Source organism: Odocoileus virginianus, unplaced genomic scaffold, assembly GCF_023699985.2.
Source record: "Odocoileus virginianus isolate 20LAN1187 ecotype Illinois unplaced genomic scaffold, Ovbor_1.2 Unplaced_Contig_46, whole genome shotgun sequence".
Classification (NCBI taxonomy): Eukaryota; Metazoa; Chordata; class Mammalia; order Artiodactyla; family Cervidae; genus Odocoileus; species Odocoileus virginianus.
In genome coordinates this window covers 220727-244613 of record NW_027224363.1, presented here as the reverse complement: position 1 = coordinate 244613, position 23887 = coordinate 220727, and the positions used below count along the sequence as shown (strand labels likewise).

Sequence of the window (23887 nt, the reverse complement as noted above, 5' to 3'; positions counted from 1 at the left end):
AAAAACAAACAACCCAATCAAAAAATGGGCAGAAGACCTAAATAGACATTTATCCAAAGAAGACATACAGATGGCCAATAGGCACATGAAAAGATGCTCAACATTGCTACCTATTAGAGAAATGCAAAATCAAAACTGTGATGAGGTATTACCTCACACCAATCAGAATGGCCACCACTAAAATGTCTACAAACAACAAATGCTGGAAAGGATGTGGAGAAATGGGAACTATCCTACACTGTTGGTGGAATGTGGGCTGGTGTAGTCACTACAGCAAACAGTATGGAGAGTCCTTAAAAAGTAGAAATACAGTTACCAAATGATCCAGTAATCCCATTCCTGAGCATATATCCAGAGAACACTAGAGTTTGAAAAGGTACATGCACCCTAATGTTCACAGCAACATTATTTACAATAGCTAAGACATGAACTCAACCTAAATGTCCACCATTAGATAAAAGATGCTTACTCCTTGGAAGGAAAGTTATGACCAACCAAGACAGCATATTAAAAAGCAGAGACATTACTTTGTCAGCAAAGGTTCATCTAGTCAAGCTTATGGTTTTTCCAGTGGTCATGTACAGATATAAGAGCTGGACTATAAAGAAAGCTGAGTGACGAAGAATTGATGCTTTTGAACTGTGGTGTTGGAGAAGACTCTTGAAAGTCCTTTGGACTGCAAGGAGATCCAACCAGTCCATCCTAAAGGAGATCAGTCCTGGGTGTTCATTGGAAGGACTGATGTTGAAGCTGAAACTCCAATACTTCGGTCACCTGATGCGAAGAGCTGACTCACTGGAAAAGACCCTGATGTTGGAAAGATTGAGGGCAGGAGGAGAAGGGGACGACAGAGGATGAGATGGTTGGATGGCATCACCAACTCAATGGACATGGGTTTGGGTGGACTCCGGGAGTTGGTGATGGACAGGGAGGCCTGGCATGCTGCGGTTCATGGGGTCACAAAGAGTCGGACACAACTGAGTGACTGAACTGAACTAAGATGAATGGATAGAGAAAATGTGGTATATACACACACACACTACATAAACACACAATGGAATACTACTCAGCCATTTAAAAAGTATGAAATAATGCCCTTTTCAGCAACATGGATGCAACTAGTGATTATCATACTAAGTGAAGTCAGTCAAAGATAAAAAAGCATATACCACTTATATGTAGAATCTGAAAAATGATACAAATGAACTTATTTACAGAACAGAAATAGACTCACAGACATAGAAAACAAATTTATGGTTACCAAAGGGGAAAGAAAATAAGGAGGGATAAATTAGGAATTTGGGATTAGCAGATACAAACTGCTATATATAAAATAGATAAATGACAAGGTCCTGCTGTGTAGCACAGGAAACTATATGCAGTATTCTAGAATAGATCATAATGGAAAAGTATATAATAATCACTTTGCTTATACCAGAAACACAACATTGTAAGTCAAATATACTTCAGTAATAAAAATCTAAAATATTAGAAAAAATAATGTCAGTACTAAGTGTTGACAGGGACATAGAGCCACTTGAATCCTCAGGCATTGTTGGTGGGAGTACAAAACAGTGCTGCCAGTCTAGCTATGCGATCTTTGGCAAATTACTTCTGTGATCTCTGGTTTCCTTTTGTATAAAAAGGAAGGTTCAAAGCAGATTGGAGAGCATGGGTTTGTGTCCCCTCAGGTCCCATACTTATTCCTGTTCTAATGGAAACACTGTAGCCTCTGCCTGTCTAGTACCTGTTCCTCCTTTTTCTGGTAATGGCCTATAATATTCCCTGCTGTGACTGTCTGGTTCTGGGGGTGGGGGGAGGTACTGATCCCATCATTGCTTGCCCCCGGCCATGACCCTGGCTGCAGGGAAGGACATGTGACCCAGCTTGGCCAATTTAGGCACAATTCAGAGATGTGCTCATGACCCAAGCTGGACCAACTGAGAACCATTGTCAGTCAGGACCTTCTCTAGGGCCATTATAGAAAAAGTTCTTTCTGCAGACGGCACCAATCTGAAAGGATAAATCTGGAGCTGCCAAGGGACCACATCTGAGAGACCTGAGACCTGACCACTTAGGAGAGCCTGCCAGAGAATAAAGGCCACTCTGAGTCAAATGGGGTCAAGTAATGCAAAGAGATATACTTGATTATTTGAGCGCCTGAATCCAGCCATGCCTGAATCTAGCACAGTCCGTTGGACTTTTCAGTTATTTGAGCAATAAATTCTCTTTCGTGCTTAAAGGCCATTTAAGGTGGGTGTGTCACTTACATCTGAAAGAATCCTGACAGATATGACTATGAATTCTTATTAAATGGCCATGGTGAACTAGATACTGTAAAAAAAAAAAAAAAAACACTTGATGCCATTAAAGAAATCTAAGACTGAGGCAATATTAAGGCAAAATACACAAGACACAAGCTAGATGGTAGCATCGAACTACTTAATTTAACATGCAATTCAATTTCTAGCTGGAGGGCGCAGAGATGAATGCTGTCATCTACCCACCAAAAATGGCACAGAAAGGATAGACTCCTCCTTTCAATCCCTCCATCCTAAAAGAAAATTGGAGTAGCTCCTTACTGATCTCTCTGCCTCTAGTACTGGTTCCTTCCAACCCATCCTCCACAAAGGGAGGTCACAGAAAGACCTAGAATCTCAAGACTACATTGCTCTGCTCAGAATTCTCCAACCCACAGGACAGAACACTCAGATATAAACCCATGCACCTATGGTTAATATATGACAAAGGAGGCAAGACTACACAATGTTCAACAAACAGTGCTGGGAAAACTGGACAGCTACACGTAAAAAGAATGAAATTAGATCATTCTTTAACACCATACACAAAAATAAGCTCAGAATGGATTAAACACCTAAATGCGAAACCATACACATTAAAACTCCTAGAGGAAAACATGGGCAGAACACTCTCTGACATAAATCCTAAGTGTTATAAGTTAGTCATTCAGTCATACCTGACTCTTTGTGACCCCATGGACTAGCCCGCCAGGCTCCTCTGTCCATGGGATTCTCTAGGCAAGAATACTGGAGTGGGTTGCCATGCCCTTCTCCAGAGGATCTTCCTGACCCAGGAATCAAACCCGAGTCTCCTGTGGCTCCTGCATTGAAGGCAGATTCTTTACCATTGGGCCTGTACACACTGCTATATTAAAATGGACAACAACAAGGACCTACTGTATAGCACATGGAACTCTGCTCAATGTTATGTGGCAGTCTGGATGGGAGGGGAGTTTGGGGAGAATGGATACATGTATATATATGGCTGAGTCCCTTCACTGTTCACCTGAAACTGTCACAACATTGTTAACTGGCTATACTCCAATACAAAATAAAAAGTTAAAAACAAACACACAAGAATTCTCCAGCCCAATGATAAAATCAAAGTCCCTCAGGCAGACATACAAGGCTCACCATGGGCTGGCTCTTCCTCTCACATCTAGCCTTACCACCCATTACTCCCTCCCTAGCCCCCCAGAAAACCTGAATTAATATTTCCTGCACGTGCTCTGCTCTCAAACTTCTGGGCCTGTGCGCACACTCTTCTTTCCACCTGTAATGCCCTTTAGGAAACACCTCTCCTTCATATACTCCCTCCTCCATGAAGCGTTCCTGGAGCTCCCTTTCCTATGCTCCAAGGGACTGAGGTCAGAGGCCTCCAAGCTAACTCCCACCCTTGGTCCTTTCCTTTGGATTAAGAATTCATGCTGTTCATGCTGTTAGGGGAAGCACACTGATTGAAACCTTCCACCTGGCCAGGCACCATAGTAACCATTTGCATAAGTTGTTTTACGACAGGAGGTCCTGGTAAGGAACACAGAACTAATAAGCCTCCACCAACCAGAAGAGTTCGGGAAAGGTCAAAAGGAGACACCACAGGTCCAACCACCTCCCAGAATCCTTCTCTCTAGCATCCATCTTGGCTGAACAAGGCATGCACCACCAGGAAGGACTCTGAGTCAGAAAGTGAAAGTGAAGTCACTCAGTCGTGTCCGACTCTTTGCGACCCCGTGGACTGTAGCCCACCAGGCTTCTCCGTCCATGGGATTCTCCAGGCAAGAATACTGGAGTGGGTTGCCATTTCCTTCTCCAGGGGATCTTCCCGACCCAGGGATCGAACCCAGGTCTCCCGCATTGCAGGCAGATGCTTTAACCTCTGAGCCACCAGGGAAGCCCCATGATTGGCTAAAGACAACCCAGAAACTAATCCTATCACCATAAAACCCGAGACTGCAAGCCACTGGCAGAGCAGTTCTCCTGGGTTCCCTTACCTACTGCTCTCCACCCGGGTGCCCTTCCCAATAAAATCTCTTGCTTTGTCAGCATATGTGTCTCCTCAGACAATTCATTTCTGAGTGTTAGACAAGAGCCCAGTTTCGGGCCCTGGAAGGGGTCCCCTTTCCTGCAATAATGCCACCACCTTGCTCAGTTCCAAGGGAGGAATATACTGTTTAACTATTCAAACAAAATACTTAAAAGAAGCCAGGATAAATGTTGAAAACACATGATTACTTGCCCCTCCCACCCTTCCCCATAGCCCTATGCTAGTAAGGCAAAACAGAATGTGAGAATTTCTATTACAAAAACTGGTTAAATTCACTTACTGCATGGGCATTTTGTTCTAGCAACTGCTGCTCGACATGTTAAAGGGGTTGGGGAAGGGCAATGCCTTGGGGTTGAGAGTTTTAAGTAGGAATTATAATGCCTTTTGTTCTAAAATGATCGCATCTATAATTGAGACTACTGGTTATGTGAGTAACCTTTATTTTTTCCTTTAGTTTAAAAGGTAGATTTTGCATAATTTGGTATGTAAACCTCAGGCTTTCAGAGAATAATGTTGACAGCTTAAGCTCTAACATGCAGCAGGCTCGCGTTTTACCTAGGGAGATCACAGGTGTGCAATTCTCACTTTCAAATCATGTCTTTTTCTTAATTGCTGATGAAATTTCCCCCTCTGGGTTTACAAATAATGCACAAGCTGCAAGCTGTCCTGGGCCGGCACATTTTTTTTTTTTTTGGCCTGCACATTTTTATCATCTGCTATGACTGAATGATGGCTTATAGGCAAACAAGCTGGGTTGGAAGCCAAGCGTTACAGGAATCCACTTCATTCTAGCTTCATTCCAGAACCCAATACTCATCTTCAAACTTGCAAAATTCATAGAAACCATTCTGGGTCCCTTAGCTATAATAAAATGTGTAAATGACTTTACCACTCTTTAAGGAGATTTTAATTCTTTGCCTCTCCTGCCAGTTCCTTAGCCTGATGTTGTACAAACTTACAGAACAGATCCAAACTCAGAAGGGCTGTGAGAACCCTCCTGGCCACACCTAAATCAGAGGTGTCCAAGGATGATTGGGTGCCATGCCAGCACTCTTTCACCTGAACAGGAAAACTGCAAATGTCACTGTTTGATATTTTCAATAAGACTTTTATTCTATTAGGCTTGGGCTTCCCTGGTGGCTCAGTGGTAAAGAATCCTCCTGCCAATGCAGGAGACATGGGTTCATCCCTGGGTCAGGAAGATCCCCTGGAGAAGGGAATGGCAACCCACTCCAGTATTCTTTCCTGGAGAATCCCATGGACAGAGGAGCCTGGTGGGCTACGGTCCATGGGGTCACAAAGAGTCAGACATGACTGAGCGACTAAACAACAAAACGGGTTGAGAGCATGGTGGCACCACACACGTTCCTCTGCCTCTGGGCTCTCCAGCATGTCAGTCAGGAGTCCACAGATGGGCTTTGTCAGGGCACAAAGCTAGAGGTCCTTGAGAGTCCTGGAATTTTTTTTTTCCTGGAACTTTTTCATAAGCATTCTTCCCAGAAGGTAAGATATTCAGCCGTCATCAAATGGGTCTGTAACCCATTTAATTAAGAACCATTTTTCTAAATGTAATTTTATGAACATTAATTATGTTCTCCCCACCTATTATTTTGAGGCAGGTGTGATATTTACTTCACTCTATTAGGGAATGCAACATAATTTGGTATTCACAGCAATCTGGTGTGTCTTAAGTATTTATCTCCACTCTGGTCTGTTTCCAACAAGACTAAGTACTTATCATGGGGCTGTCGGCTCAGAAAAAAGGATGACCTTGAAAAGGTCCCCTCAACTCCCTTAAAAGACACTTGCTCCTTGGAAGAAAAGCTATGACAAACCTAGACAGCATATTAAAAAGCAGAGACATTACTTTGCCAACAAAGGTCTGTATAGTCAAAGCTATGATTTTTCCAGTAGTCATGTATGGATGTGAGAGTTGGACCATAAAGAAGGCTGAATGCCAAAGAATTGATGTTTTTGAACCATGGTGTTGGAGAAGACTCTTGAGAGTCCCTTGGACTGCAAGGAGATCAAACCAGTCAATCCTAAAGGAAATCAACCCTGAATATTCACTGGAAGGACTGATGCTGAAGCTCCAATATTTTGGCCACCTGATGTGAAGAGCTGACTCATTAGAAAAGACCCTGATGCTGGGAAAGATTGAAGGCAGGAGGGAGAAGGGGATGACAGAGAACGAGATGGTTGGATGGCATCACTGACTCAACGGACATGAGTTTGAGCAAGCTCCGAGAGATGGTGAGGGACAGGGAAGCCTGGCATGGTGCAGTATATGGGGTTGCAAGAGTCGGATATGACTGAGCACCTGAACAACAACTCCCTTGGCTGGAATTCTTCAACTGTAAAAGCAGACTGGGTGATCTGAGTAGATGATCTTTTGGATCCCTGCAAAACTGGAAACATGGTCCTTTGTAAATGAAGGTTCAAGGATTTTCACTGAAGTACTCAAATGTTTTTCATCTGTCAGTAAAATATTTAAAGGCTATCCTGAAAAGAGCACAGCAAAAGCCCTCCTCCTGGCTACCCCTAAACAGAACTGAAGTGGGAGATGGCAGAAGGCAGGGCCTGGGATAATACTAGGAAGGAGAAAATGTTATCTATCAAGTGCTCCTTTCTCGAACTGACACACAGTCCAGATAACCATCAGTCAGATAGTTCCTGTCTGACTATGAACTAAAAGTATCATTTCTGCCCCTTTTCGACTCAGTGCTGCCCAGAATGCTTGTGCGTGCCCTGGTCCACCACTATTCTCATTCCCATTGTGACTATTAACTAAATTCCTCCTAGAGTAAATGGAACTAAGAACAACAGACAGGTTGAAGCAACTTTGGACCAGTCTCTTTTTATGGTAATACAATTAGGTTCTAAGAACCCCCACATGATGGTTGTATGGTAGAGGTCTGATAAATAATAACAATAGCAGTAGTTGTTTACTAACTGCACGTAACTATTGCCCATACTACAGCACAGACTACATGGTAAGCATTGTATTTCATTCATTCAATCAAATGTTTTTAAAATCTCTACAAACTGCCAGGTAGTAAGAGCCACCGGGCTTCCCTGGTGGCTCACTGGTAAAGAATCCACCTGCCAATGCAGAAGACACAAGTTCGATCCCTGGGTCGGGAAGATCCCCTGGAGGAGGACATGGCAACCCACGCCAGTATTCTTGCATGAAAAATTCCATGGACAGAGGAACCTGGAGGGCTGCAGTCCATGGAGTCGTAAAGAGTCAGATACGATTAAGCACACACGCTAAGTGCTAAGAATAAAATGGTAATTAAAAAGAAATCCTTGGTCCTGTGCAGTGGACTTTATAGTCTAGTGGGAATTCATTCATTTTAAGTCACACAAGTAGATGTAAAATTCCAACTCAGTAAAGTGCAGCAAAGGGGATGTGTGTCATGCTGTGAAGGCGCCATGGGGGAGGGAGAGCTTCCCAGGAGGAGCCGAGGTAGAAGGGAGGTAAGATGTTACCCAGAGTGAGGGTCAGCAGGAGGGCACACCTGCTTTGAAGAGGACCACTTTGGCTGCAGTCTGGAGAAAAACTGGGAGGGGACTGAAAATGGCTGCACAGAGAAGACAGGTGGGGAAGCTAGTACAGGGATAGAGCGCGGCAAGGCTGGTGGCTTAACGAGGAGGGCAGTGATGGTAGAGCGGAGCAGAGGCAGCTGATGGAGTCGAGAGAAAATCAGCTGAGCTTGGTGATGAAGTAGATACAGGCCAGAAAAGAAAAAAGAAGGGGTCAAAAAGACCCCTGGGTGGCTGACTCAAGGCTCCACATGAGCAGTGGTATCCAGATATATCGGGAAAGATCAAGAGTTTGCCGTTGGGCATAAAACACTGGGGGTGGTTTTCTCTCATTTCTCCCTCCTGATATGGCTCTTGATAAAGAAGCCAAGGTTTCAAGTCAGCTGAGCCAACTGTTAACCCTTTACCAGCACACCGCTGATGGTGAGAGAAGCTGGAGAGCTAGGCTACAGCTAGACTGAAACGTTTGGAAAAACACTGCATTGTATTCTAGGAGTGATGAAAGCCATGGGAAGGATGTAGGCAGCAGAGTAGTGCAATCTGGTGCCTGATGTAAGGATGCTTACTCCTGGGGACGAGGGGCCAAGAGTGGAAGCAAGGAGCAACTGGGAGGCTAGCGGGGCAGTCCAGGTATGAGATGCTGGTGGCCTGGACTAGGTAGGGGCAGTGGTCAGGGACAGAAGTGGATGGAGCTGAGACAGATTTTGGTGATCTAACTCATCAGTACATTCTCTCACTTTGTGGTGGGGAGAGAGGGAACAGAAGGAATCCAAGTTGACTCTTAAGCTACTCCTAGACTATGTTTATTAATATAGCCTTAATTTTTACAATGTAATAAGATCTCAAACATATAGGAAAGCAATGTAACCAATACCCATCACTCAGACCCAACAAAGGAAAGCATTCCACCATAATAATACCAGATTTTTTTAAAAAAAATAAACAAAATGCTACAGATAAAGTTGAAGCCTTTTTTTCCTTTATTAATGTGGTATTACATTAATAGATTTTCTTAAAGTAAGTTTTCTTATATTACTGAGATAATCTTTGATTATGATTTTTAATGCATTGTTGGTTTCACTGTACTTACACTTAACATCAATATTCATAAGTGAACTTCCTCCATTCATAATAGTTCATAAATATTATGTCTTATTTGACTATGGTATCTTGGAATATTGGCCACATAAAAGGAGCTGGCAGTTATTCCTCTTTATCTTTTATCTCAAACAGTTCATTTCAGATAGGGGTTATTTGTTAATCTCTTGCTCCTCTCTCACTGCACTGTACTCACCACACAAAAACCCGATCTCTGACCAAATGTGACTCTGCTTGCCACTGGGAGTGGACCTGTATAGCTAGAGAAAAACACAGCCATGCAGGTTGAACTTGCTCAAAATTAATGACCCTTAGTGGTGTCCAACAAACATACTAGAAATCCCTGGACCATTCATTCCCTTTTTCTCTTAACAATTTCAAATCTTTTTCCCTCCCTGCAAACCTGATAACTCCCTCCCCCTCAACTTCTCTCTCAGCTAATGACTGTGCCTTGTGTTTCACTGAGAAAGTAGAAACTACCAAAAGAGAACGCTGCGCCCACATACCCTGCCTTCCCTCTTGTTTTGATGGATATCTCTGCTCCAGTAATTCCCACTCTCACATTTCTCCCCTATCTACTGGGTCATTTCTACCAGATATATAACTTCTCACATAAACTCCTCTCAACCTCACATCTTCATGCAAACACTGCTCTTAGCTCTTGAGCTCATCTCAACCAATTTTTCCTCTAGTACCCACACAAACTGCTTGACAAGATCACCAATGACTTCTACACAGCTAAATCTACAGATCAATTTTCAGTCTTTTTGCTACTTGAATTTCACCCATATGACACTCCTCCCTGAATCACTTTCCTCACTTGCTTCTAGGATGACAACCACCCGTGGCTGGTTTTCCTACTTCCTCATCTGCTGCTTTTCAGTATCCCTGGTTTCTCATCTTTTGGATCTCCCCATTTTTGGAAAGCTCCTCTTTAAATGTCCTCTCTTCCCTGTTTACACTCACTCTTGTGATCTCATCCAGTCTTGGTACCTTTTAAATACCACATATATGTATACCAACAACTCCAAGACTTTCATCTCCACTCCCGACCTCTCCCCTGACTTCTAGACTCACGGATTCAACTGTCTACTTACCATTTCCACTTAGATGTCTAATGGGCACCTCGTAATTAACAAAACTCCTTATCTTTCCCCCAAAACTTGCTCCTCCACCATCTTCCCCATCTCACTAAAAAGCAATTCCATCCTACCAGCTGCTCAAGCCAAAAACCTTGAAGTCATTCTTAGCTTTTCTTTTTTCCACATGTTGTACACTCAATCCACCAGTAAAACTTATCTCCATCTCCAAAAATTTCTCCAAGCTCAACCATTCCTATCAGTCTCCATTACAACCACTGTCAGAGTCATCATGCTCCAATCGCAGAAGCTGCCTGTTTTGCATCTTGACACATTATATTCCATGTAGCCAGTGGAGTGATTCTTTTTAAACATCATTCATCTGCTCAAAACCCTCTTATCACTTCCCTTCCCACTTAGAATAAAAGCCAAATTCCTTCATCTCCAAAGATGAATGAATAAATAAACTTCTAAATGTTCCTCGGTCCTAGTCTATAAACTCATCTTGGACTAGGATTTTTTTTTCACTAATTCAATTTTCTTTAATGATTATAGTCTATTAGGATGTAATTTTTTTTCTTGCATTAACATTGGTAATATTCATCTAGAAAACTGTCACTTAACGTTTTCAAATTTACTGGCCAAAATTATTCACAGTATTTTTCCATTTTCACTTAATATTGTTCATATGTCCTTTTTCCCACTCTCCCAACAACCCTGGGGCTTCCCAGGTGGCGCAGTGATAAAAAAAATTCACCTGCCAATGCAGGAGACGCAGGTTCAATCCCTGGGTCAGAAAGATCTCCTGGAGAAGGAAATGGCAACTCACTCCAGCATTCTTGCTTGGGAAATCCCATGGACAGAGGAGCCTGGTGGGCTATATAGTTCATGGGGTCGCAAAAAGTCGGACATGACTGAGTGACTAAACAACACCAACCCCGACAGAAGTTTGCCTTTTCATTAGTCTTTCTTTAAAACTAGCTTTTGGTCTTGTCAATATTTAATGTTTGTTTTATATTACATTAATTGTTGGCCTTTTTATTATTTCCTTTCATCTATTTTCTTGGGTACACTCTGTTGTCCTTTTCTCAACTTGAGTTCATAAATTTTTAAGTCTTTCTTCTTTTCTAATATACACATTTCAGGATATAAACATTTCTTTACATCCCACTTTAACAATATTCCACAAATTGGTATTTGGAATGCCTGTGTTTTCATTCAACTCTAAATATTTCATAATTTCTGTTATAATTTCTTCTTAGATCCATGATATTGTGTGTGTGTATATGTATATATAATATGGTAGATAGAAAGCTGATTCTTTGATATTTTTCAAGATTTCCTTTATACCCTAATTTTTTGAAAAATATACTTTGCAAGGTTGAAACAAATAAGTATTTTCTATTGGTTGGGCACAGAATTCTATGTATGTATACTTGATCAAGTTTGTTTCTTATGAAAGTGTTCAAATTTTCTATGTCCTAATTATTTCTCTGCTTTATCTATAAAGCAGTATCTGTGAGAAAGGAATTTAAAAACTCCCACTATGGTCATGGATTCATTAGCAGTTAGGTCAAGTTTTGCTTTATACATTTTGAAACTACTGCTATGTTGTTAATACTCTGTGTGTTTAAAATTGCTTTCTTGGTGAATTATCCATTTATCATCCAGTAATACAACACTTCTGAATTCCTAATTATTTTAAATTTCAAAATCTCTGCCTGTTAGTATAAAATTACATCAACTTATTTTTGGTTAGCATTTGTATAGTATATTTTATCTCACTAATTATATATTCAACCTTTAAGTATCCCATTTTAGGTTTGTCTCATAAATCACATATATATTTACAAGTTTTTAAAAATTAATTTCTATTATCTGGCTGATTTAAAAATTAACATTTATTGTGATTACTATTATAGACCTATTTGCATCTTCCTGTTTTGTCTTTTGTGCTTTTTATAAAAACTCCCTCACTCCCCAAGCACCCTTCACTGGAGAAGGGAAAGGCTACCCACTCCAGTATTCTGGCCTGGAGAATTCCATGGACCACAGTTGGACACACAGAGTCGGACACAACCGAGCAACTTTCACTCATTCACTCCCCAAACACCCTTTTCCTTCCTTCCCTCGGAGTGATCAAATTTTCTTTATTCTCCCAGTACTTTTTTTTTCAGATTTTTAAAAATTAATTAATTTAATTTAAATGGAGGCTACAATATTGTAGTGGGTTTTGCCAAACATCGACATGAATCAGTGTACGTGTTCCCCATCCAAAACTCCCCCCCCCCAACCTCCCTCCCCATCCCATCCCATCCCCCAGGGTCATCCCAGTGCACCAGCCCTGAGCACCCTGTCTCATGCATCGAACCTGGACCGGTGATCCGCTTCACATATGATAATATACACGTTTCAATGCTACCCTCTCAAATCATCCCACCCTCGCCTTCTCCCACAGAGTCCAAAAGACTGTTCTTTACATCTGTGTCTCTTTTGCTGTCTCGCATATAGGGTCATCGTTACCATCTTTCTAAATTCCATATACATGTGTTAATATACTGTATTGGTGTTTTTCTTTCTGACTTACTTCACTCTGTATAATAGCCTCCAGTTTCATCCACCTCATTAGAACTGATTCAAATGCATTCTTTTTAATGGCTGAGTAATATTCCATTGTGTATATGTACCACAACTTCCTTATCCATTCGTCTGCTGATGGACATCTAGGTTGCTTCCATGTCCTGGCTATTGTAAACAGTGCTGCAATGAACATTGGGGTACACGTGTCTCTTTCAATTCTGGTTTCCTCGGTGTGTATGCCCAGCAGTGGGATTGCTGGGTTGTATGGCAGTTCTATTTCCAGTTTTTTAAGGAATTTCCACACTGTTCTCCATAGTGGCTGTGCTAGTTTGCATTCCCACCAACAGTGTAAGAGGGTTCCTTTTTCTCCACACCCTCTCCAGCATTTATTGTTTGTAGATTTTTGGATAGCAGCCATTCTGACTGGCGTGAGATGGTACCTCATTGTGGTTTTGATTTGCATTTCTCTGACAATGAGTGATGTTGAGCATCTTTTCATGTGTTTGTTAGCCATCTGTATGTCTTCTTTGGAGAAATGTCTGTTTAGTTCTTTGGCCCATTTTTTGATTGGGTCGTTATTTTTCTGGAATTGAGCTGCAGGAGCTGCTTGTATATTTTTGAGATTAATTCTTTGTCAGTTGCTTCGTTTGCTATTATTTTCTCCCATTCTGAAGGCTGTCTTTTCACCTTGCTTATAGTTTCCTTCATTGTGCAAAAGCTTTTAAGTTTAGTTAGGTCTCATTTGCTTATTTTTGCTTTTATTTCCATTACTCTGGGAGGTGAGACAGAGGATCCTGCTGTGATTTATGTCAGAGAATGTTTTGCCTATGTTTTCCTCTAGGGGTTTTATAGTTTCTGGTCTTACGTTTAGATCTTTAATCCATTTTATTTTTGTGTATGGTGTTAGAAAGTGTTCTAGTTTCATTCTTTTACAAGTGGTTGACCAGTTTTCCCAGCACCACTTGTTAAAGAGATTGTCTTTTCTCCATTGTATATTTTTGCCTCCTTTGTCAAAGATAAGGTGTCCATAGGTGCGTGGATTTATCTCTGGGCTTTCTATTTTGTTCCACTGATCTATATTTCTGTCTTTGTGCCAGTACCATACTATCTTGATGACTGTAGCTTTTTAATATAGTCAGGCAGGTTGATTCCTCCAGTTCCATTCTTCTTTCTCAAGATTGCTTTGGCTATTTGAGGTTTTTTGTATTTCCATACATATTGTGAAATTATTTGTTCTAGTTCTCTAAAAAATACCGTTGGTAGCTTGATAGTCTCCCATTATTTTTAAAGTTATGTTTTCCACTTAGTTTTAATGGTAAGACTTAAATATAACCTCTTGACTCAAAATATATAAAACTTCTACCTTCCTTTTAACATAAGGGCCTTAGAATGCTTTAACTCCCAATTTCCTCCCATTCTTCTGCCATGTTATTTCCCAGTATTTAATTATATCTTCTTTCAACCTTCCCTCAAATTAGTCTTTATTATGATTACAATTTGTTCCATACTTCACGTTTTAGTTATCCTATTCTCATTTTAAATTCTATTATAACTAGATAGCAACACTTACTGACTGTCCTGATCTCATCTGCTTTTTATACAAAATTATCTGCAGTTACAGTGAACACTGCCTTGATCATTATTTTTTTCTTTTTTTAAATGTCTACTTATTTATTTGGCTGTTCTCGATCTTAGTTGTGGCATGTGGGATCAAGTTCCCCAACCAGGGATCAAACCTAGACCCCCTGCATTGGGAGCATGGAGTTTTAGCCACTGGACCACCAGGGAAGTCTCTATTTTTCTTTCCTATTCATATTCTCTTATCACCACTTTGTACTTAATACTTTTATGAATGAGCCTTCAAACAGAGTTGATATTGAAAAAATGTACAAAGTTAGTATTTCTTCTCAGAGTCTAAATAAATCTAAGGAATTTAAAAAATTTTTAAGTCAACAAATACTTAAAGATACTTTGAATACTTGGGAGACACTCCTTCAGTTCAGTTGCTCAGTCATGTCCAACTCTTTGCGACCCCATGGACTGCAGCACGCCAGGTTTCCCTGTCCATCACCAACTCCCAGAGCTTACTCAAACTCATGTCCATAGAGTCAGTGATGCCATCCAACCATCTCATCCTCTGTCATCCCCTTCTCCTCCTGCCTTCAATCTTTTCCAGCATCAGGGTCTTTTCAAATGAGTCAGTTCTTCGCATCAGGTGGCCAAAGTATTGGAGTTTCAGCTTCAGCATCAGTCCTTCCAATGAATATTCAGGACTGATTTCCTTTAGGATGGACTGGTTTGATCTCCTTGATTCACTATATTTAATGTTAAATGATTTTTAATAAGTGAAATCAAAGTAAATTGGTCTCAATTTAAAAAGCTCAACATCACTAATCAGAGAAATGCAAATCAAAACCACAATGAGATATCACCTCACACCTGTCAGAATGGCTATCATCAAAAAGAACACAAATGTTGGCAAAGATGTGGAGAAAAGGGAACCCTTGTACACTGTTGGTGGGAATGTAAATTGGTGCAGCCACTGTGGAAAACAGTATGGAGGATCCTTAAAAAACTAAAACAGAACTACCATATGATCCAGCAATTCCACTCCTGGGTATATATCCAAAGAAAGGAAAAACAGTAATTTTAAAAGATACATGAACTCCACTGTTCATAGCAGCATTATTTACAATAGACAAGATATGGAAGCAACCTAAGTGTCCATCAACTGGTAGATGAATAAAGAAGATGTATATATACAATGGAATACTACTCAGCCATAAAAAATAATGAATTCTGCCATTTGCAACAACGTGGATGGACCTGTAGGGTATTATGCTTAGTGAAATAAGTCAGAAAGAGAAAGACAATTACTGTATGTTATCATTTATATGTGGAATCTAAAAAATAAGGCAAACGAATATAACAAAACAGAAACATACTCAGATACAGAGAATAAATTAGTGATTATTAGTGGGGAGAGGGAAGGGGAGGGACAAGACAGAGGTAGGGAATTAAGAGGTAAAAACTACTTTGTATGAGATAAACTACAAGGATATATTGTACAGCATAGAGAATACAGCCAGTATTTTATAACTTTAAATGGAAAACAATAAAAATATTACATCACAAAGTTATACACCTGAAAGTAATACTGTAAATAAACTATATTTAAAAAAAAAACACACATCAGAAACAGCAGGTCAGTCATGTATCAGCTGACAGTGAAAACTGCCTCATAAACATCTGCACCCTTCTATAGAAGACAGCATAACTTTAGAAACCACTCTTTTACAGTCCAGCTCATTCATTTTTTTTACTGTGGTAAAAACATGTATAACATAGGGCTTCCCTGGTGGTAAAGAATTCGCCTGTCAATGCAAGACACATGGGTTCAATCCCTGATCCAGGAAACTCTCACATGCAACTAAGCCTGATGCACCGCAACTATTGAGCCTGTGCTCCAGAGCCCAGGAGCCCCAACTACTGAGCCTGCACGCCCTAGAGCCTGTGCTCCCCAACAAGAGAAGCCACCGCAATGAGAAGCCTGTGCACCACAACTAGAGAGTAGCCCCAGCTCACCACAACCAGAGAAAAGCCCATGTAGCAATGAAGACCCAGCACAGCCAAAAATAAAGTTGTTTTTAAAATATGCATAACATAAAATTGCTCTTTCATGTTTACTGACTGGATAGGTGACCTAAGATCACTCAGAAACGATGAGGAGGCCCTAAATGGGTTAGCACTCACTCTACAGCTGTGAAGAGTAGCTGTTGGGGTAGGATGGCTTCGAGGTGGGGGAAGGTGGGAAGGACTGTGACTCCACATGTGCACAATCATGAACTATACCTGGAGTGTTCTGGTTAATCAGGAAAGTTTGTGCAGTCACGAAGAGAAAAACAGGGCAAACATGAGGTCTTCTCACCAACTACCCCCAAAATAAATACAACTAAAGGCTCAGACAAATGTTTTTTAATCATTAAAATGTTGGAGAGGAAAGTCCAATCCTACAGATTTGCTTTACTGGGAAGACAGTTCTTTTGCCTCTGAGGGAAGGGAAGCCTGGACCAATAGCTGGGTCATTAGGAAGGCTCAGAGCCCGCAGAAGGTATTTCATCACCAAGGACGTTTAAAGGTACTTTTCATGTGCCTGGAGCACTGCTTCATGTGAAAGGAACAAAACTGATGAGGTCTCTGCTCTTAAGGATCTCACAGAATCCACCAGGAGACATAATTATGCTCAAAGACCAAAGCAATTAGTAGCTATATCAGGGCCCTCAGGAAAGGGAGCATCCTGGACCAGGGTGGTGAGGCGAGGACTTGTGGCCTGAATATGTGTGGCCTATTAAAAAAAAAAAAATGGGCTTCCCTGGTAGCTCAGACGGTAAAGCGTCTGCCTACAATGTGGGAGACCTGGGTTCGATCCCTGGGTCAGGAAGATCCCCTAGAGAAGGAAATGGCAACCCACTCCAGTATTCTTGGGGTCCCAAAGAGTCGGACATGACTGAGCCACTTCACTTCATATCAAAATTAGGGCCTCCTGGGTGGTGCAGTGGCAAAGAATCCTCCTACCAATGCAGGAGACTTGGGTTCGATCCCTGCTCTCAAAGATCCCCTGGAGAAGGAAGTGGCAACTCATTCCAGTATTCTTGCCTGGAGAATCTCATGGGACAGAGGAGCCTGGCAGGCTATATAGCCCCTGGGGTCACAAAGAGTCAGACATGACTCAGCGACTAACAACAATGTATCAAAACTATACCACCACCAACAGCGCTGTTTACTAATGCCATGGGGTCTCTGAAGAGTTGAACACGACTGAGCGACTTCACTTTCATGCACTGGAGAAGGAAATGGCAACCCACTCCAGTGTTCTTGCCTGGAGAATCCCAGGGATGAGGGAGCCTGGTGGGCTGCCGTCTATGGGGTCGCAGAGTCGGACATGACTGAAGTGACTTAGCAGCAGCAGGTGGGGAGAGCAGGTGATATACTGAGCGCTAATCATAGGTGTTAATTATCCTCATTTTACAGGTAAGGGCCTGGACTCAGAGGTGGGAAATGGTTATACCTTTAGTTGAAGAAAGAGCTAGACATTAAACCCAGGTGTAACATAATCACCAAGATTGATCAGTTCTCCTTAAAGCTCCTTCACAGTAATGAAGGGCAAGGATTTTCAACTTGGATTTTTAAACCACTGTGTATAAGTAATTATAATCTACTTCAAAGAGGAAGGCAAAAAAGAAAAGTCACCCCCATTTGCTGGCCTACTTCTTCAGTTCTCAACTTGAACATCATCTCTTCCAGTACTCCTTCATGCTCCCCAAATGGGGCAAGGCTCCCAAAATAAGAATCACAGTCCTTCATGTGAAATTTCAAAAGCCAATACGCTCTAAAAACTTGAAGTGTTTTCATAAGTTTTCAGCAAGCTCATTTGATGGCAAAATGCTGACCTGAACTGGTGTGAAACTACTTTCTGCATTTACTTTTCCTACTCAGTGATAATCTCCATATTCCGATGTGGAAAACAATAGTGTGTTTGATTAAGGGTGCTGCCTAGATTTTACTGCAGTTACTAGGGAATATTCAATATATGTATACCACCCCAAATCCAAACATTTCTCACTTGCAAACCGTATCTGACGTCAAGAGTTTCAAACAAGGGACTGTGGACCTATCCCCTACACATGAATCTCACTGCACTACAAGTATCTACTCTTCTTTGTAGGCCCAGGACCAGATAGAGTGCCTTGCACATAACAGGTACACAACAAATATTTCCTGAATGAAGAAACAAACCTGTGAAATTGGCTATAGGGAAAAGGGTCAGTGCTTTGGGAGAGACCAGGCCTCTATCATGGAATGCCACTTCCTTCTCTGACATGGAGGTCCTATAAATAGTTGCTGTTGATTGAAGGCAAGCAACACAGCTGCTGTCTTCAGGAAGAATAAAAATAGTCCAGGGGTCTTACATGTTGGGCCACACATAACTTTAGCGGAGTAATACAAAACAGAAGATACTCAGACGTCAGACCACATGAGAAGCTTCACAAATCTCCTCTAGCTTGAGCGAACACCTGCATTTGGGTCTAACCCTGCTACCTGCAGTAACTTTTTTGGCTCACAGATTTCTCATCAGTAAAATGAGGGCAACAGAGTAAGCCCTAAGGCCCTCCCAGGTGGGTCTCTAACAAGATAATTCAAGGGCGGAATAGCAGCCGTCGCCACACAACCAGGAGTGGGATACACACCCCAGCATTTCTCCCCTCCTGTCTATTGTCATCACAGTCCAGAGCTCACCATCCTCCTTCAGTGTGCTGTCCAATCTACACACACCTCTTTCCATCCGAAAGAAGCTGAGTCCATGCAAAAAGACGCATTGCGTACCCAGGGCATCTAAAGGGCTCCTATCTTCAATCCCAAACAGTAGTCAAAGAATCCTGTGAAGTGTATTCCCAAAGCCCTTCGGTCCCCTGACTCGGAAAGTGGACGAAGTGGGAATGGGGGGGGGGGGGGGGGAGGAGTAACCACTGGCTAGCAAAACTGGATTTAAAGAAAAAAACAAAAAACCTCATAACTGCAAAGTCTAAGGCCACGAGACGGGACTGAGTAGGGGAATAAGTGCCTCGAAAGGGCAGTTCGACGTGGTCCCTCCTTACCTGATAACAGAGGATTGTTTGCTGCACCAGCCGCGCATATCCGTCTAAGCGGACCCCAGAATTGCTCCTGCTCCTCATCTCCGCGTTGCTCCCGGGCCTCGGTGTCCGACCCGTGGCAAGGAGGCGGGTCGTCCAGGCTGCGGCCGCCAAGCGGGCCTGGTTCCCAAACAGTCACAGCCTCGGCCAGTTCTCGGGATGGAGCCCGGTGGTAAGACGTAGGGACTTTTAAAAACGACAGAACCAAAGTATGACTGGAAAGGCAGCCAGCTAGTTTTCTTACGGTAGAAAGGCGCGAAGGCGGAGATAGGGGCTGGCACTACGGCGACCCCGCCTCGACCAGGCCCGACGCGCTCCCGACACTCGCGGGTCCCTGGCAACCCCGCGGGAGAAGTAGGGAACTGGGTTCCGGGCGTGGGGCGACGGTGCGCCCGCCAAGCCTTTTTCGTCTGCAGGCGGTCGCGAGGCGGCCTCGAGGCCGGCCACGAACTCTATCCTTCCCGCCCGCCGCAGCCCACTCACAGTCCCGCCCCTGGCCGCGCCCCCGCCGCGGAACCGAACCCCCCGAGTCCCGGCTCGCGGGGGAAGGAAAACGAAGTGGCCCGCGAGAGTAGCGGGGAACTTGGCTCCGGGCGGGAACCAGTTTGCCTCTCTGAGCCCCTTACCTCGCCGCCAGTAGCAGACCACAGCCGGGGCTGTTGAAACAGGCCCTTCCGTCGCGGGCATCTGGAGGTCCCGGACCCGCCCCGTGGACCCGCCCCAGGCCCGCCTCCCGCTACGCCCCCGGCGTGGAGCGCAACCCGCGGAGTCGGGCCGGAGGCGCAGAACACCTCTGAAACGCTGGGACGCTGGCCCGCCCCGCCCTGAGATGAGCTCACAATCGCATCCCCGGCCCCGCCCTCTAGCACCGCCTCCAGGTCCGCCCGCGCTGCGGAACAGCAAGCTGAGTTGGGGAGATAAAGAACTGGCTGCTGGCGGGCGACGAGGCTTCTCACGCGGCCGTAGGGAGGGTTCCTTGAGGGGAGAAATAGGTCCGCCCACCGCTGCTGCCTGGGCAACCCCTCCGCAGGCCAGAAGAGCAGCTCTGCCCTGGTGCGTCTCTGCCCACGAGCGGAAGCAGACTAGTGGGACCCAGAGGGGAGAGGAGAGGGACAGATTGGGGCAGGGCAGGGTACCGCAGCTGCTCACGGCGCCTGCAGCCTCAACACTAGGCACCTGGGAGAAGCTCACCTGGCCTGAACTGCGGCCCACCGCGTTGTAGAACTTGAAACCTGGCATTCGTTTTTCGTGGCTGCTAATTACCCACTGTTTTTACTATCTTCAGCGAACTATTCATTTTCTACCAAAATCTGGTCCCATAATCTGACAGCTCAGCTAATAGCCTTTCCTAAATTCCTTTGCAACTCTCCATGCATTTAACTGTATGCTTGGTGGACAGGGAGGCCTGGCGTGCTGCAGTCCATGGGGTCGTAAAGAGTCGGACACGACTGAGCGACTGAACTAACCCAGTACACCTCTTCCCCGCCTATCTGAAGACTCTTTTCTTTAAGGGCCCGCTCAGCTCTTCTCTCCTGTTAGTTATCCCCATGCTCTGAATTCCCATGTTTCTTTAGGAAGAGTTTAGGTCTTGGAATCTGTTCAAATTGAGTTCAAATTCCAGTTCTGCCATTTACAATTGGTGTGAACTTTGGCATGTTTTACCTGTTTGAAATTCAATGTTCTCATCTTTAAATTTGAATAATGATAGCACCTACCTCCTAGGGTGGCTTTGAACAAGAGGATGAATATAAATCATCATACCTGGCTCATAGAAAAGCACTTCATAAGTCCTAGCTAGTTTAATCATCATTTGACAATAATGTATTGCCTTGTATTGTTTCCATGTGAGGCATGTTTTTCTAACTGGATCATAAGTTACTCACTGAAACAGTCTTTGGTATCTCCCACTGTGCCTGGTACAGTGTTGAGCATGTAGTTATAGCTCAATTAGAATTGAATGAATGAGTGAATGAAAGAAAATCAGTCATATTCAACTGGGTCCCCTATGTATCATCCTTAACCAAGTTCATTTTCAAAATTCTGTAACATAAACCTGCATCTCAGTGACTGAACTGAAATGACTGAGTGACTAAACTTAACTGAAACTTGCCTCACTCAGCTAAAGCACCAAAGCAAGTAGCTCACTTGTTTCTTACTTCTTGTTCATCACTCAGTCATGTCCAACTTTTTGCGACCCCATGGACTGCAGCATGCCAGGCTTCCCTGTCCTTCACCATCTCCCAGAGCTTGCTCAAACTCATGTCCATTGAGTTGGTAATGCCATCCATCTCATCCTCTGTCATCCCCTTCTCCTCCTGCCTTCAATCTTTCCCAGCATCAGGGTCTTTTCTAATGAGTCAGCTCTTCACATCAGGTGGCCAAAGTATTAGAGCTTCAGCTTCAGCATCAGTCCTTCCAGTGAATATTCAGGATTGATTTCCTTTAGGATTGACTGGTTTGATCTCCTTGCTGTCCAAGGGATTCTCAAGAGTCTTCTCCAATGCCATGGTTCAAAAGTGTCAATTCTTCAGCACTCAGCCTTCTTTATGGTCCAACTCTCACATCCATACGTGACTACTGGAAAAACCATAGCTTTGACTAGATGGACCTTTGTCAGCAAAGTGATGTCTCTGCTTTTTAATATGCTGTCTAGGTTTGTCATAGCTTTTTTCCAAGGAGCAAGCATCTTTTAATTTCATGGCTTCAGTCACCATCTGCAGTGATTTTGGAGCCCAAGAAAATAAAGTCTGTCACTGTTTCCATTGTTTCCCCATCTATTTGCCATGAAGTGATGGGACTGGATGCTATGATCTTAGTTTTTTTTTTATCTTAGTTTCTTGAATGTTGAATTTTCTTACTATTGGCTCTTAAATAATGCAGCAGTCCATGTGATGTGCCTCCATGAAGAATTTGCTGTGGTCAACAGGGGTAAATAAAACTAGGCATTATCACCATGAAATCTCTTGGCATGTATGTCCCCTTATAAAACTCTTATGTAAACTGTATCTAAAAGTTGTAATCATTACTGCCTTTGCTCACATTGAGTTCTTCTTCAAGAGTCCATTTTGCAGCCACAGGGGAATATAACTGATGACCTTTACATATTACCTGTACATTTCCATCCAGTACAGAAACATTTTCAGTTTCTTGACCTCATTCTCTGTAAAATCTGCTACACACATACACCCCTTTTGGTGTATAGCCAACCTGCATTCTTAGGCTTTGGTCTATGCTTTAATGTGGCTTTCCTGGTGGCTCAGCAGTAAAGAATCCACCTGCAATGCAGGAGATGCGGGTTTGATCCCTGGGTTGGGAAGATCCCCTGGAGAAGGAAATGGCAACCCACTCCAGTATTCTTGCCTGGGAAATCCCATGGACAGAGAAGCCTGGCAGGCTACAGTCCATGGGGTCACAAAGAGTTGGACATGACTGAGCACACACGCAGCAGCAGCATCATGCTTTAATGTATATTATCATATAAGCTGTATTTTTCAGTAAGCTTGAAATTCAGGGATAAAACCAAAAAGAAGGCAGGCAACTACTCTTAAGCTTTTAAATTTCCAAGCAAATTTCAGTGATTCTTTTTGGACTAGAAGCTGTGCTATATAAAACACTAGACTCATATCTTAGTATTCTATGTTCCTGAGATAAGAAACCTCCATATGTTTGTCCTTCTATTCACGAAGGCTTTCTCTGGTTGTATCCCACTAGAAACATGTTTCCAAGTCATTTCTCAAATGTTCACTAAGAATCAGATATGGAATGTGATGGGGTATATTGTTCTTTCTGAAGCTGATTCATGATCTTTACAAAGATGAAAACCCAAAACTGGACCCTGGGGTAGCACCATGTATAATTTCTCTGTCCCCAACCAGAGGGTCTGCCCATTGTCCTGTCACAGGGGGCTGCTGTCAAGGAAATTCCCAGAAAGCCACATATCAGTGTCCAAAGCGGAAACCAACAAATGTTTCTCCTAGATGGTTTAGGTCTTTGACTCTAAAGAAAAGTACTCCATCTTAAGACACTGAGGAGTAAGTCCATTCTGAATTAATTTGCTGAAAATAGCCAATTTGCCAAATTTAGTTATTTCTATGACAGTTTAATTTTAGTTGGCTGGAGATCATTTTGTTTTTTATCACAATATTTTAAAGAATGATGAATGTGTCTCTGCTCTAGCTTCCTGCAGCTACTTTGAGAGGTAGAGAGAGAAACACCAGGGAGTATGAGATTTCTTCACAGTGAGGTATATATTTATAAATATATTTAAAAGAATATACTCTGGAAAGAAAGTATTCAATGTTTGTCTGCCCCAATTTTTTGTTGCTGTACCTAGAGACTGAGGTGAAAAATATATATATATACTGCTAAGAATTCTTCCTGTTCAAGATGATCTTCCTATATCCACTCAGTCTTTCTCCCATCTGTCCTTCAGACTCCAACCACAGCAGCAAGGAGCTAAAGCAGAAACAAACTGAATAGTCCTTCAAATGCTCTTATGGAGACAAAATGACAACATGCTAGTCCATTTGATAAAGGGCTTGTTCAATA

General features: G+C 42.8%; 1 protein-coding gene across 1 annotated transcript in view; it reads right to left on the bottom strand.

The window, feature by feature from the left end:
• LOC139034214 (phosphorylase b kinase regulatory subunit alpha, liver isoform-like) overlaps positions 1-20164 on the bottom strand; it is a gene marked incomplete at its 3' end in the record, with an annotated part of 43911 nt that extends 23747 nt beyond the window's left edge. The window contains exons 1-2 of the mRNA XM_070464650.1: positions 19966-20164; positions 19304-19525 (exon numbers count right to left, since the gene is read on the bottom strand). Of these exons, the coding sequence (XP_070320751.1) occupies positions 19304-19381 (78 nt within the window). The remainder of the gene's footprint in view (positions 1-19303; positions 19526-19965) is intronic.
• Positions 20165-23887: the final 3723 nt, after the last annotated feature.